At 46.9% G+C, this 15,651-nt stretch overlaps 2 protein-coding genes across 2 annotated transcripts; both read right to left on the bottom strand.

Moving 5' to 3' along the window:
- Nucleotides 1-516: 516 nt before the first annotated feature.
- LOC6610322 (alpha-(1,3)-fucosyltransferase C) lies at nt 517-2,089 on the bottom strand. The gene is made up of 2 exons (XM_032719488.1): nt 1,058-2,089; nt 517-1,001 (listed from the first exon to the last, which is right to left on the bottom strand). Exons 1-2 carry the CDS (start codon nt 1,984-1,986, stop codon nt 587-589), a joined length of 1,344 nt encoding a protein of 447 aa, XP_032575379.1. The 5' UTR covers nt 1,987-2,089; the 3' UTR covers nt 517-586.
- A 3,176-nt stretch (nt 2,090-5,265) lies between these two features.
- On the bottom strand, nt 5,266-7,573 carry LOC6610321. Its single transcript, XM_002034872.2, has 2 exons — nt 6,894-7,573; nt 5,266-6,843 (listed from the first exon to the last, which is right to left on the bottom strand). The coding sequence occupies exons 1-2, from the start codon at nt 7,283-7,285 to the stop codon at nt 5,289-5,291; spliced, it is 1,947 nt and encodes a 648-aa protein (XP_002034908.2). The 5' UTR covers nt 7,286-7,573; the 3' UTR covers nt 5,266-5,288.
- Nucleotides 7,574-15,651: the final 8,078 nt, after the last annotated feature.

Here is a 15,651-nt window from a genome sequence, read left to right as displayed (position 1 = left end):
CTATGCCCATCGCCGGTGACGGCTGTCTCTGCTTTTTCCCAGGCAGAAGGCTCCCCTTGAGCGGCCATCGCTGCCAGGCAATTCCCACCACCGCCTCCTCCATCGGAGCCCCATAGCCCATATGGCGGCATTAGCTGATGTATATTTCAACAGGCCGCCCGGCACGGGTTGGCACTCCAGGCATCCAGAGGCATCCTGACATCCTTCGAGCGACTTGCTAAAATAACAAAACATTTTGAAGGGAATTATGCCAGCATTTTGGGGGCAGGAATCCGAATGCTGGGTGCTCTGAAGTAACTGCCGTTCATTTGGAAGATACATTTCCAAAACGTTGTATATACCAACTATCAATTTGAAGCAACCTCAACTCCTGTTAGTGTATAACCTATTAAGCTCCCTTCATTCCCGAGCTGTCGGCGAGGTCAATGAAGTGCCGCCGAAATTCCGCGGAATTAAACCAGCAAGAAGCCGCCGAAAAAGCCCCAAGATGATGGAAGAAAGAACTCTCAACTCAGCTAAACGGAACCACACCGAACGAGGGCAATTTGCGATCGCTGGTAATTATAATTGGGGATCGCTCAGGGACTCAGAGGAAGGAGGTGGATCGATTGGGACACTGGTATTTGGTCCACCAGTTGATGAACCCCGAGCTGTAGGCTCTCTGGCGCACCTCGTGCCCCCCTGGAGCCTGTTGGATGAGGGAGCAGAGGGCGCAGTAGGGCTGCGAGGTCTTGCGCAGCCTGTAGATGGAGTGCCACCAGAAGTAGCGCCTGTACTCCAGCGGGTTGTTAGCGAGGTCCTTGAGGTGAAGGATCAAGTCCTGCGGCGTGGCAAAGTCCTGGCTGCTAATGTACGAGTGGCTGGGCAACAGATTGGTTAGGTTTCCTCCTCCGATCAGGACGGGCACCAGGAGTTTGTCCATGGCCATGGACATTTGCGGCGGCACATAGTCCGGACAGGCCGACGGTTCGAAGATCAGCATGAAGTGGTAGTGACTGCAGCTGAAAGGCACGAAAGATAAGAATCTTATGTTGGAATAACAGCTTGACCAACTTACTCATCGGTGCCCAGACAGTTATCATGGGCGTCGAGCTCGGCGTACTTGCGCAGCTCCTCCATGTAGAGGCTCTCCGGCAGAGTCTCCTCATTCACCTCGTAGACCAAGTACACAGCCAGTCGCGACTTTTTCAATAATTCGACCTCCAGACGAAGAACCGTGGAGGCTGGCATGTCATCTGCAAAACTCTTGCTGGGAGCCCGGAACCACTTGAGCCGCCTGGCCAGATTCGTATGGGAGAAGTAGTAGTCCGTCCAGATCAGCTGGGAGTCCAGGCGGTAAGTCATGGTCAAATTGAAGGGGGGCAACGTGAAATTGGTCAATGGATTCTGCGTCGAACTCAGCGGCTTCTTGGCGGCATAAACCACATAGAAATCGGAATGGAGCTTGACTCCACCTAGACCCTCGAAGGAGTAGGGATGATCAGCACTGATGACCACTGCATCGAAAGCTTTGTCATTGTGAATCCGGCTGGTGGTGACCAGGCAGCCACACTCCATGTGCGCAGGTGCCTCTACTTGGCTTGGTTCATTCCACAGAAGGATCATCCTAAGATTATCATTATCCTGCATAGTTTGACGGCGCAATAGTGGTATCGTGGTGAACACCAAGCAAATGGTTAGCACGGCCGCCATGACTTTGAGGGCCTTCATACACTGGTTGGGCGAGTACAACTCCCGCTGGAGATTCCTCATCGAGACTGGAGATCTCCGTGGAGGAGGCAGCCGAAGGGCATCCCCATCGTTATCCGCCATCCTGCGACTTGCACCCTTGGCATCTTCGTCGTCCGGGAGAAGTCGGGAGGGCAAGAACTTCGGTATGGCCTCCATTTCATCGGTCTGCTGTCGATGTTGCTGCAGCAGATCGGGATTCCTTCGGAAGCTCAGGAGCTTCTCCACCGGCAATGGACGGAGCCTGTCTATCGGCATTGTGTCTATGTAATATTAACATCTAATTTGGCCAAAACGGGTTCAACAATCTCTATGGCTACGATGCCAATATAAGTTTCTGACTATATATTTTGAGTTTCATTCCAAGGAATAATGTTCCAGATTACTTGTTAAATTATCACATTCAAACGCTGAGATTAATATTGAATTTATGGAATACAATACAAATTGCCAGCATCAAAGCGTCGGTGGGAATTGATGGCCTCGATCGGGCAACTATGGAAAAACCCTTTTCAATCAATCGAGCGTTTTTCCCCATCCACCTGCCCACTTTTGCATTTCCGATTTTGCACTTTCATCAGACATCCCGAGCGCTTCCCCTTCGCCTTTTTGCCATTTGCAGCCCGCTCGTCCGGGAACAGGAACAGGCAGGAACAGGAACAAAGTAATCAATCATTTTGCCAAACCATCAGAAACATGACAATCTGCCAGAAAATTTGCGTAACGTTTCTCGATTCACCGTTGGTGGGGGAGGAGGGAGTATGGAGGCAGTCAACCGGCCAGCGCGATGAATCCATCGATGATATATCACTGCAATTTCGAATATTCATTTCCCCGCTTTTCCCCCGTCGTTTCACGACCGCCCGCTCCTCATCATCCTGGCGAACGAACTCAGTGCTGGGCTCATTTCAAATGCGTTCCGCATCCGCGACGAGGATGTGGAGTGGAGTGGGTGGCGGATGGGGCGTTGGTAGTAGTTGCGAGTTGGGAGTGGGGCGCAGTGGTTGCCGAATAGTGGACAGTGGAAACGCCACTTTGCGGACGTGCCAGGCGCTCCAATGGATCCTCGTGCAGATGATGCCGGTGTCTCGCACGCTGTCTCAATTATGGAAGAGTGTCAGTGTGAAAGGGAAAAGTGAATATGGCACTCGAAAAAGTTTTCACATTACTAAAGAACTTTAAAAAGAATTTAGGAAACTTAAAATATATCCTTAAACTTTGGTTTGATTTCTTTTCTCCAAAATAGAATGAAATTTTAAAAGTTCGTGCATTTTTACGGCGCAAGTTCTTTTCTCTCGGTGTAGAATTGCTGGAAGAGTTAGCAATCTGCGAATTGACAACCATTTAAATGTTACGCATCCATGTTCCACAACGTGACTCGCCGAGGCGAATCATTTTTAAAGGCGATCCGGGATGGGGAGACCATGTAAATTGCCTGGATCCAGTGAGTTATGAAAGTGAAATGGATTTGTGATTGCCGGCCAGACGCAAAGGCGAACGCATTAGAACATGCCTGGCCAAAACAAAGAAAACCCAAGTGGAGCGAACCCAAACATATATAAATTTTAATTATTCCCGCGAATCGCGGGCCAAGAAAACGAATGAATGCATTCTGAGAGCCCAATACCAAATACCAGATACCACCGATCCCCGGATCCGATCCGATCCTGTGCCAAGTCGGCGAATGGCGAATGGGGAATGGAATTGAAATTCCATTGTGAGTATTTTTTGGGGGCGTTGCCGGCGCGTCGAGAAAAAATGCAATAAATATGCATATGAGAGAGCTCACCTCGCCACCGAGGAGGTGCTTCAAAAAGGAGTCCCGAGGAGGAGCCGGGTTCTGGCGATTTGAATAATTTGGTTCCCACACTTTCGAAGATCTCTCTCAACTGGCAGCCAACCCAGCCGTTTTTAATTAAAGTTATTAATACGACTCCTCCGACTAGGTGATTTACCTAACCACAAGGCCTCCGTCTGCCCATTTCCAGACCCAATACTACCAATAACCCAGACCGCTGACTTATGACTTCTGACTCATGACTTCTGACTACTTATCGGAACTGGAACTGAAAGGTGTCCTTAGGCCCCGAACTCGATCGGCAATTAAATGCCGCACACATTGTTGGCAACTGCTTAATTATCCATTCGATCCCATTCGATTCGATTCGATTCGAAAGAGAGCCGCCTTCAAGTCAATTGCCTTGTCCATTGGAATTGGACCTTTGGTCGTTTTAGGTCTTAAGGAAAGGAGCTAACGAATTAACATGTAATTATCTCAGCTTGGGCCGCTGGCCAAAGGAAACGCATCGAATCGCCGGCGACACCCGGAGCACAAACAAGCCTGGCCAATTGTGATGCCAACTTGGCTAGCAAGCCAGATTTATAGTTCCAGGTAAAAACAGCCATATAAAAGATTGGGTTTCTTACAACATTCAAATAGTTATCTTATATAATTCGAGCATTGGATTTAGAAGTTAATCAGGCGCATCACTGATGGCCTAGACCGCGACCGAGAAAAGATACAGACACAGATACAAACCAAATCGAACGAAGGGATAGGGATTCCGCTTGAGGAGGCTGAGGTAGCAGCTGCCGCAGGTTGCGTGCGTGCCGCTTCTTCCTCCGCCCCCTTTCGATTCCTAATTCCCGCTCCTGGGGGCGTGGCCCTTCTTAGGCGGATTCCCAAATTGATCTCGGACCTGGTTGGACTCGGACCCTTCCAGCCGACCACCCGCACTAATAAGACGGCGGCCAGGGGAAGTGGCGCTAAAGTTGTCAGTCGCCTTGTCCGCAGGCGACGATCCTCTACACCCTAATTAGGTGTTATCTACGACTTGGGTTTTCCCGCTCCTTTAAAGTGGCCGACAAAGTGAGAAGGTTCCGTGGAGTGATTAAATGAGGTGCAACTCGAAGACCTCCAAGGACTTTCACTGCTCACAAGCAGCTAGGCGCCATCCGAAAGCGGGAAATTGAAATGCAGAATTCATTTTATAAAGTTTTAAACATTATTTCAAGTTCTTTAATGTCTCATAAACCACCTGACTAAATGACTTGCTGACTTGCACATGACGCAATCCCCGGTCTGACTCATTCTCCCACGCATTTTGGCGCCACTTGCTCGGCGGATGAGTGTAATCCATCAATGACGCACTTGTCCACTCGCTGTGCTTATCACTGCCCGGTACTATCCGTGTCCCAATTCACGGCGACTGTTTTGCGCAATTGATGGCAATCAAGGGAAGGGCAATTGCCACGATCAGCGCTGGCGAAGACTCCTCCATTCCGTCTCATCGCGGGACGACACATCCGGAAGCTGGCAATCAGCGATCCGGAGGAAAGCGGAATCCCGCTGATTTAAGCGGGGTCACTAATTGTGACCCACTCTCGCCGTTCATCTATGAATGCAACTGCAAAAGCTGATCATAAATTGGGTAAACTGGAACACGAATCTCTTGAAGCGATTGTGTAATGGTTTCATTTATATTTTCTCTATTCATAAATGCTTAATGACAATTGTCGTACTTCCTGTTGGAAAAGTTATAGTACCCTTTATAGAATATTTATTTAAATGCTTTGCATATACAATACTTCTTGATTATTGGGTCACTTGTGCACCTGCTGTACTTCTCGTAGGACTCCAATCGACTCAGCTCGTCCACATTCATGGTCAAGGTTTCCCTTTCCGTGTTCCACTGTACAGTGGCCTCGAAATGCGCTGAAGTCGGATTGGTGTCGAATGTGATTATGTAGGTGTGCAGCTGTTCGTCCTCGAGGGAATCGTCGCTCAATGAGATTTTGCTATCCAAGTAGAGGACCTTCATTAAAGCGAAATTCTGGCAAAGCGTAGTGAGATTTCTATCCCGCAAATGCTGGTTCATCTGATGCACCACCTCTTGAGCCACCTTTTTAAGGAGACTTGGGTTGGTTACCGTTTCAGTGGGTTCGCAGGAGCACCACTTTTCACGGATTCCCGCATGAGAACAGTTTCTGTTATCCGGAAGTTCGAAGAACAGGGATTGGCACATTTTACACTGCGATGCCTGGAGCTTTGGACTGAAATCCGTCATGGAGGTGGCATTCAGCTGGAGCAGATGATGCAGGGTCATGTGCAGATCAAAGCCGGAGGACAACCGATTCTGATTGATCCTCAGGTTTCCCACATACTGGGGATATCTCTTTCGGAACCATGGGGGCACATATATGAACATTAAGGGAAGACGCTCTTCCAGATAACCCGATTTTGAAGCCTGCCGGGTCACACCGTATCTATAACCATGGTCACTCAACACCATTACTATGGAACGATTGAAAAAGCCAAGTTCATCGTACAACGTGAGGTATTCCAAGAACACGTGATCCAAGGCAGTGGCGCCTAGGAAATCCTCGTGGGTGAAACTATTGCTCCAGAAGATTCCAAATACGGGTGCTGAATTCTCAAAGCGTTGCATGAACTGCCTGGCAAAGTCGAATACGTATTTGAAACCCAACTTTCGTCCCAGGCAGAAAACATTTCCAAACTCGCGCCTGGTCTTGAAAATAGTTTCCAAAGCCACAATAAAGTTTCTAAGATAGTAATCCACTGGCTGTTGCTTGAATCCCGGCTTCTGGTAGTTAAATGTGTTGATCTTACTGCAGTCTTCTCCGAAAGCTGTCATGTAGCCATGCTTCTTAAACAGCTGCCAAATGAACTCCAGTTTGTCAATGAATCCGCTGTGCCTAAAACGACCATTGAAGAGGGCGTCCTCCTCGGCATTTCCAGTGAGTATGGCCAAAAGATTGGGCAGCGTATTTTCACCGACCTTATTGTAACCCTGCATCTCAAACCATCCTGGTCCTTGCAAGAATTTGTGAACCTTGGGCATGGAGCGTCGCAGGTTCATGCGGGATATGGAATCAATGCCCAGGATGATCACATTCGGCTTGGACTCCAAATCTGGCCGATGATCCTCCGGACTCTTATGCCCGTGATTCAGGCGATCCTGTACAAATAGAAAGGCGTCCTTCTGCAGAAGCTCCAATTCAGTGTTTCCATAAACGGCGTGGCATTGGGTCCAGATAAAGTCTACTGTCTTTGGTACCAGAAAGGATTCACTCAAGGGTTGTGGTTTGGAAAGACTGCAAAGCAAAGGATAATTTATTTGAGCATAAATCCTAGTCGAACTTACCTGAAATGAATATCCGGAAACGAATCTTTTCTATTGCGACCTATCACCTGATACTCGCACTTGAGTGTTGCATTGCCGAACTTCTTTAAATGCTGCTGAGCAGAGTTCTCATCAATTTGGAGCCTGTATTGTCGTAGATGCGGATCGAACTCACTTATGAGCAAATCTTTATCGCTGCTACACTCCCTGAATTGCTTTCGTTTAAAGAATCTCATAATGTCCGCGGAAAAAGGATCCATTTCGGGCATTTTACACGACGGACTGTCAACGTAAAACTTTTTGTTTTCCAAAGTTCTTGCATCATTTGGATAGTGGGAGTGCAGACTCAATTTGGCTTTGCATAATAAAAACTCAATGCTACACAGTAAGAAGACATATCTCGCCAAACTCATTGTTGCAACTGATGATGATGAATTAGACAAGGTTTTATGCGAAGATACTGTAAAGTTGAAGATTCGATGCGCTTGTTTTCACTTTGCTATGCTTCAGTTAAGACAAGAAACTAGTCTTAAATCATTAAATTAAATACTAGTTCTACTTGCGAGTGTGTTTTCCGCACTTTTCAAATTCATATTTATGCGATTTTAAGGGAGACAACGGAGTGCCCAAGCACACAAATCAAGCTGACTGCGAGTATCTGGAACTGCGGGCTATATCCTCCTTGCCGTGTTTACGGCGTTATGGCGTGAGACACTGAGACATGGGCAATTATGTAAATATGCGGCGGCGCCTGCTCGCGACGAAGGACTAAGGACGAAGGACACAATGGGACGACCGCAAATTATTGCCGGCCATTTGGCGAATGAATGCGTGACAAAACACAGAGCACAGGGAACACTCCTCGAATGGAAACCGGGGGTATTCGCAGGAGGCACAGGAGACACTCGCGCACAAGGACAGGACAATGACGGGCGCAGCGGGAGTGGCAGCGAGGTCAAAGGTCAGCCGCGCTAATGTTGTGCTAATTGCTAATTGCGATTGGAACGCGGTGGAAACGAGAAAACGGCACAAAGGAGCTGCTCTGGCGGCGCTATGGCCTAATTGAAGTGTCCTTGCTGCGATGATTTACTGCTACTGCCATTGGCGATTGGGAAGGAGGTAGCTGCCGATTGTCAAAGGTGCAACTACACTTGAAACCTACATTTTGCTGTTTGGAATTACTTTTATACAGGAGTAACCTCTTACGCAACAGTTTCTTAGCCTTTAGCCCTTCATTGCCAGCGAAAGCGATGGCCAGCAGCATCCGAGTGGACCACCCAGAGAGTCAAGCAAACTGCTCTTTTTTTCGCATCCTGGCAGGAGGTCCTTGGCCCCCAGAAAGCCATCTCCTCCGCTGGTCTTTTTACTTTGTTTGGTAACCCGATCTGGCGCACGCGTGGCCAACCGAAGTCGCAAGACCTCAGGAGCAGGATCAAAAGAGGCCAAGTGGATCACTCTCTGATCTTTTTCGGCAGTCGCCAGCAGTTTGAGTTGCGCCAGATGAAAGGAATGGTAATGGGTTTGGGGGGCCCCAGGCAGACGCAGCCAGGTGAGGCCAGGTGTCAAACGTGTAACTGGACACGGTGGCCACCGTCTGCTGATCAGGTCATCTTTAGTTTTGACATATACAAAGTGGACCACCAAATTGACTGCATCGACCGTCTGCTGTTTTTGGGTCAGTTTTGGGCAATACACTTCTTTGGTTGATGGGGTATAGCTATTTTATGAAGGGATGTGTTCATTCAAATTAATAATAATAACTATATGAGTTTTATTTAATTTTTTTTGTTTTAGAAGATATTGTTCTGCTTGATTTAAGTATATTCATTTTTTAAATCATCGATTGAAATTTTGGCAATGACCCCTGCAGCAGCCGACAATTGTGCTGCAAAAGCATGAGCACAAGCAGAAAGCACAAGCAGAAAGCAAGAGCAGAAAGCAAAAGCAGCTGGAAGCAGCAGACTGGAAGCAGCTGCCTTAACTTTCGGCTTGGACATTAACGTTAACAGCGACCTTAACTTCGCCCACTGGCCAAAATTGACGAAGCGTTAAAACGCACACGTTGACAGGTATTTTTTGTCCACTTTTTTTTTATGGGCCTCATGGGTTAACTGAGGCAGCGGCAGTTGCTGTTGCAGTTGCAGTTGCAATTTTGCCTGCGCGCTGCCGTTGCTTAATGTGCGATTTCTATCTGCAAATATAAATTGTAATTATTGCATTGTTGCGTCGGAGTTGCGGCAAGTTCTTATCAGCGGCGGCCATCGGCAGTCGGCTGACAAAGGCGAAAAATTAACAAAAAATTGCAAATGAGCTACGAAAAGTGCACCCCCCTCGAGTTCACCTGGCATTGTTTTCCCTTTCCCGGGCAGACAAAGCGAAACAAATTGCCCAACTTCAGTTGTCGTTTCTGCTGCCGCTTTTCGCGCTTTAACACTTTTTTGACTGGGGGTCGCGGCGGAGGGTTTGGGTTTGTAAAATTGATGATGGACCCCTGAGTTATTGCCTCGGCTTGGTGACGACAGCTGCCGCTGCTGCTGCTGCCGTGGAAAAAGCATGGGGCGTGGACAGAGCTGAACTGGCCACCCAGCAGCCAGAAGAATCCTCGGAAAATGATTCAAGAAAATACATTTTAATTACGGCGCTCGAAAAGTGATGAAAAGTAAGTGCACGCAGCGCGGGGAAAACAAAACGCGTTAATCAATAAATTGCCGCTCAGTGCAGCGATTTTCCCCCCATCGAAATGCATCCAACGGTGCGTATGAAATTGAAAATCAAGCAACACGGCGGCCAGAATCGAATCGAATCCAAGTGGAGCCTGCAGCTGCGGAGCCACAAAGACCACACGAATGGCGCCCCCATATGGAGAGGCAGACCCTGCTTGGGTTCAGAAGTTTGGTGGGGGGCAGTGCTTTGATTTATCACTCACTGGGTAGCTTGCAGTCGAGCCGATCTGTCTGCCCCTTTCGCCCAGGGCATCACTCAATTGCTTGCCAAACGTTGTTACACAGCGAACTTGAGTTGTAAGTAGAGAACTTCTTTCTAAACTAGACAAAATCTTAAAATATATGTATGACCTATTTTTGCGCAGTGTACTAACTGCGGCTTTGATTGATGCCCCCACACATGCACTGTGAGAAGAAAAGAGAGAGAGGGAGACCCACACATGGCCACACCCAGCGACCAAGACGCCGGCCTTCTCGATCACCTTCGCCTTCGTCTTCGCCTTGGACTTGGATTGGGATTGGAATTGGGACTTGAAGTATGGGCCGTGGTATCGGTTTTGGCCTTTGCCACGGTCATGGCCCGTTAATTGAAAGATGTTTTGGCCGGAGATCAAAGGGATCGAGAGTGGCGTTCGGGCGATGATGACGATGATGACGATGATGATGATTTGATTAATTCGAATGGGAATATGGCTCCACTAGGCAGCAGTCGATGGATGCACCGATGATGGGTTCGATTCGGAACTAATTAAAACATTTAAAGTAAAGCACAAACGAAACGAAACTCGGCTGGGGCAGTTGGGGCAACTTTTTCGTGTGCCTGTGCGGGAAATACGTGGAAAATAGAACATTAAACAATCATAAAAATAAATACATTTCCCACACTGCTGTTGTTGGCCCAGCAATAACAAAAATAACAACAACAAATAATAATAATAAAAACGAGAAGCAGTCGAGAAACTTTTGTACAACATGGAAATGTCATTCGCATAACAACAAAAGACAACGAACCGTGATGATGATGACAACAATACAACAACAGCCCACAAGCAACAACGCAACGAAACAACGCACAAAGTTTCGATCCACCACTCTTAACCCCTTGGTGCCCCAGTTTGCGGCAAAGTTGGTGGCACCTTTGTGGGACCTGCTGAGATAACAGCCAACAAAATGTTTGATGTACTTGAAAGTTAATGTTTTGTGGTGTCAACTTTTGCCGGGCTCCTCCATAGTTGGGTTCATTTTTGGGTTGGGTTGGGTTGTTTCTTGGTCTTTTGGTTTGGGCCTTGCTGTTTTGCTGTTTGGCTGTTTTGCAATGGAGAGCGGCTTTTAATGGCCGGGGATTTACTCTAATTTGGCTCGACAAAATTAGCTCTTTGGTGGCTAATCGCTGAAGTGATGAAGTTTGACCTTTCACACGCTCCCAGATTGCCTGAAATTGGATGCCCCGCACCTTACACACTTTTGCTTTCAAGGAATTACAACAAAATTAACAAGAGCATTCGTTATCAAAAGAACTTTTAGCCGCCTCATTTCGGGGCCTTCGAACCGAACTGAAAAATTGTTTTCCCACGCAAATTAACACTTGACTTTGTTTTCATATTTGCACAAGATGACTTCATTTTCTTGGCCGCTTTTTCCAACCTCACCCCCCTTCTTTTTTAAATATTTTATTATTGTTGACTTTCCGCCGCCCGACTTCTCACCTCCGAAAAAGCGAAGAAACACAGAAATTTGTGTCTCATCCGCGGTTGTTTTAGATAATGTTGGTGTTTCACTTGTAGTGCGTCATTGTCTCGATTTTTACGTGTTATTGGGTAATATTCACCGCTACGATTTTACAATCCCCAACCATTGTGGATGAGCTGTCGGGTGACTCCTCCTCCAAGTTTGGGAATTTGCTAAATGTAGTTAAAGGTATTGGAAAGAGCTATACTGAAATTATTAAGCCTTAGAGGTTTATCTGGTTTATCCAATCAAATCGTAAGAGTCAAAGCAATACACCAAGTTTGCAACTTTCTTCAAGAGATAAACTATCTAATATCTAGATTAGCTACGTACCCCAGAGGCCAAGCGGAAAAGTTTCCAAGATCTCCCTACCGAAATGCACAAATCCAAAAAGAAAGACGTTTTTCACCTCTCGTGTCCAGGAGTCGCTCTCGATAATCCGCATGTCCAGCTGGGCTTATTGCTGCTCTCCTGGCCAGCAGATGGACAAGGGACACACCATCCACATCCATAGTCCACACACTGGCAGGAAATGGAGCAAATCGAATGCTGAGGGCAAACTTTTGTCGGCGACTGTGTGCGCCCAATCAGGGCAAAATGCTGGAAAAGCGACCTGCACTCGGACATTTCGATTGCAATTGCAGCGCGGCACTCGAGGAAAATAAATTCAAACTCCTTGAGCACTGACTGGAAGGAGGAGGGAGGACGCACACAGTCACACAGGATTCATGTGTACGACGTTGTCCAAGGACTCGGAGCTCCGGAGACAATAAACTTGCTGCCACTGCAATTTCTCAGTTATTTGCTGGAAGAAGGCATCGGGATATGATAGGAGTGGATGACACTCGTGTCAGCCATAAGCAGCCGGGATCAACTTTTCCGGGCTCTTCTGTCTGCCCGACTTGGAAAATGGGATTTGAAGGAGAGCTGGCGAGCTTCGCTGGGATTTGTGCGGCAAATTAGCTTCATTAATGGATGACTTATTCCCGGCGGGGGTTAACGAACGACTAGATTCTACGATTTTTGCATGCGATTCCTCGCAGCTGCAGTCGCTCAATCAGCGCTGAAATTTATTACGCTCCATAATCATTTGTCATCTTACCATTTCGCAGCTTTCCTGCTTTTCCATTTTCCCAGGCCACCCCCATCCCCATCCATTTCCATTTGGCGCCCGCAGCGAGCGCATTAAAATTTTTCGCAACATATTTCACGCATATTCAGCATCCGACATTCAGTGTTCAGTGTTTTCAGCACAAATGGAATGGCAACTGGAGCACGGGACACGCTCCATTTGACCGGGCGGCACTGCGATGGGATGCCAGATCCCGTATCCAGTACGGGTGATAAATATCCGGAATATTGTTAAGAATACAACAATTCTCCGCTCGCAGCACTAATGTCATCTGCCATTTCTCTTTTTCGACGAAGCTCTTGATACATTTTTATTGCGTTTGAGTGGCGAGTACAAGTCCTTTTTATGGCTGTCCGAAGGGGTCGCGCCCTCTGTCGGAAATTTGGATGAACTGCCAGCGGAGAAAAATATATATATATCCTGCCTGAGCTGCTTTAAATTGTTATTTCGATTGGACCAGTGTTAACAGTCCTTGTAGTCTTGAAAAACTTTCTTTTCTAACTCGTATGGAAGTTTAAAGATGTCCTTCTTACTTTCAAAAACCCATTCATTTTGTGAAACAGACAGGCAACTCCATTCCTCCATAATTCAATAAATTTGCGCAGAATTTTTCAACAATGAAAACAAATTTTCGCTGCTTGCATTCTTTGGCATCGCCATAAGGGGAAAATCCATAATTCATGCATTCGCCAAATAAGAAAAGCGTCGGGAAAAGGCGGAGCAATGAAAACATTACCAAGCAGCAATAAAATATCAGCCAGCGAATGTAAATCGCTTTCCATAATTCATCGCATCGCGTTGACTCGACTACTACGACGACCATGTACGCGGATTGGTTCGGGGCTGGTTCTGCCGTGGATTTCCCTGGAAGCGTCGTAAACCCATCGAAGGCTGAGCCCCTCGTAAAACTAATGAAATTTCAATTCGGATGACGCGACAACGTCTCCTGAAGCCGGAAAATTCCACGAAATTTTCGCGCACTCGCCACGCCAACGAAATTCATAAATTCCTCGGACCAAGACTGCCACTGCCTCCTTTCGATTTTCCCAGGACAATGTTCGGACAACTTCCGCTGCAGGTCCGGTTCTTTTTCTTTTGGTGGCCCCTCGATGGACTGGCAACGACAGGTGAATTTATGATGAAGTGAGTCGTCAGCATTATTCCTCACACCTCGCCCCTTTAGATTTATCCGAATCGAATCTTGCTCGTTTCCTAGGCAGGTCGCGTGTGAATTATGAAAACCGGCGATAAAAACGAAAGTAATTCAAAATCTTCGACGTGTGCTTATCACCTGGGAAAGGAGCAGAACTAGGAGACACCACCTACATACATACGTATATCGCGCATCTCAGATTTATATCGCTGGATTTATGATCCTGTTAGCGCCACTGCACTTGCTTATCTCCTGCGCAGCATCGTGGATGGGAGCACACCTTGTTTACGAGCTGCCGATGGAATGAGTAAATGGTATAGCCACTTTCACCTATCCCTCGCCTCACTACCTGATTGGCGTCCTTCATTGCTGTGTTTGTGGTCACTAATACCACTAATTTTGTTACAACAATTAATTGGAAGATTTTTAGAATAAACTATTAAAATCCAAAAAGCCAATCCAAGTACACAGTGTCCGTTTTAAATGCAGCTATTATGGTCTAAACTACTACTACTTCATGATTTAAAATTCCACCGACCTTTTAACACACCCACATCCACCAGGAACTGCACTCCCAACTTTCTAATGGTAATTAAAGCCATTTTCCTGTGACACGACGACGCCATATTAATTTGATCGGACTGAAAACCGCAAATAAAAATGTCGCATTTAATTGGTGTTAGTGTTCCTTTATGCATTTCGCTCAATTAAATTGCACTTGAACCTGTTAGGAGTGGAAATGCCGCTGGAGGTGGGCGGAAATGGCTGTGACACGCGATTCGGCGATCAAAAAGTGCACTCAACCGTCCTTAAAACACGGCCAGGACTCCACTCCATCGACCACATTAATTTGGTTTCGCCTGTCCGCCCGCCTTTAAACTTGTAATTAGGAATACTATCACACACACACACCTTGCATTTGAAAAGTGTTTGCTCATTGAGTGGGCGTGGTCAGTCCGACCGGGGAGCTGCAATTACGCGAAGGACCTCCTCTCTCGTCGTTGCCACACAGAATGGAAAGATTCGCCGGCTTTTTGGGGCTTGTTGTGCTGTGGCTTTTCTTTGCGGGAACTCTTTTGTTGGCAAAAGCTACGAGCCAGATATCATTTCTAAATGGTACAGTGGAACCATTATCTAAGTTCGTACCATCAATACTTTAATTATGGTACAGGATTGCAGAATTTACTTAACATCTCCTAAATTGATTCGTTTGGCTGGATTTGATGCAAAATACTTTAAAGCAATCTGGATTCACCTGCTACATTTTTCCATGCCTCATGAACCAACGTGCATTGGCTCCTCTATGCAAATTCCTGGTACCCATTCTCGCTTCTCCGCTGCTTTTGTGGTTGGGAACGCTTTGTATCTTTAACAAAATTGCCAAACCACAGGAAAAGCTGGAAAATAGTCGAGGGGAAAAGCCAACCGCGTGTAATGCGAGACCTATCTGATGATAGGGTCCTGATTAAGCTGAGAATCTAACCGCAAAGGGGTAGGATCGAGGTAAATCCGCACTTCTCCTCCTGCTATTAAAGCAGAAATTCTTAATCGCTTAAATATTTGCGCAAGACGAGAGTGTCTGCCACTTGCATTTAGCGACCTATTTTCCAACAATTTTCCGCACAATTAGACGCGGAAGGGGGAAAATGCGAGTTCCGCAACATTCAGTTCCGTTTCCTTCAGTCTTACACATGCAGTTGAGTTTGAAAGACATAGATACATTTGTATCTGAAGCTTAAGTAGCTGGCACAGAAAGCTATTTAAATTGCTAGAAAGTGGCAACCAAGAAAATCAGCCAGACGTGTGGAGAACTTTTCGCCGAATTTTATATTTATCTGTCCTACTGCCGAAGGGGCGTCGAGAAGGCGTGGCAAGTGTGCACCGCCCTTTCGAAAATAGGCGTTTTCATCGAGCGGCAGTCGTCGTCGTCATCATCATAAAAAAAACAAGGCTATGGCAAAAGTTTTTCAATTTTTGCTCCAACTTTACCGGGCCGACCCAACTCCCCGCCCCCGCCACCGCCTCCTAGTCCTGCGTCCTTCC

The sequence above is a fragment of the Drosophila sechellia genome, chromosome 3L, assembly GCF_004382195.2.
Source record: "Drosophila sechellia strain sech25 chromosome 3L, ASM438219v1, whole genome shotgun sequence".
Taxonomy (NCBI): domain Eukaryota; kingdom Metazoa; phylum Arthropoda; class Insecta; order Diptera; family Drosophilidae; genus Drosophila; species Drosophila sechellia.
The sequence above is the reverse complement of the archived record's forward strand: the minus strand, read 5'-3'. Positions and strand labels throughout refer to the sequence as shown.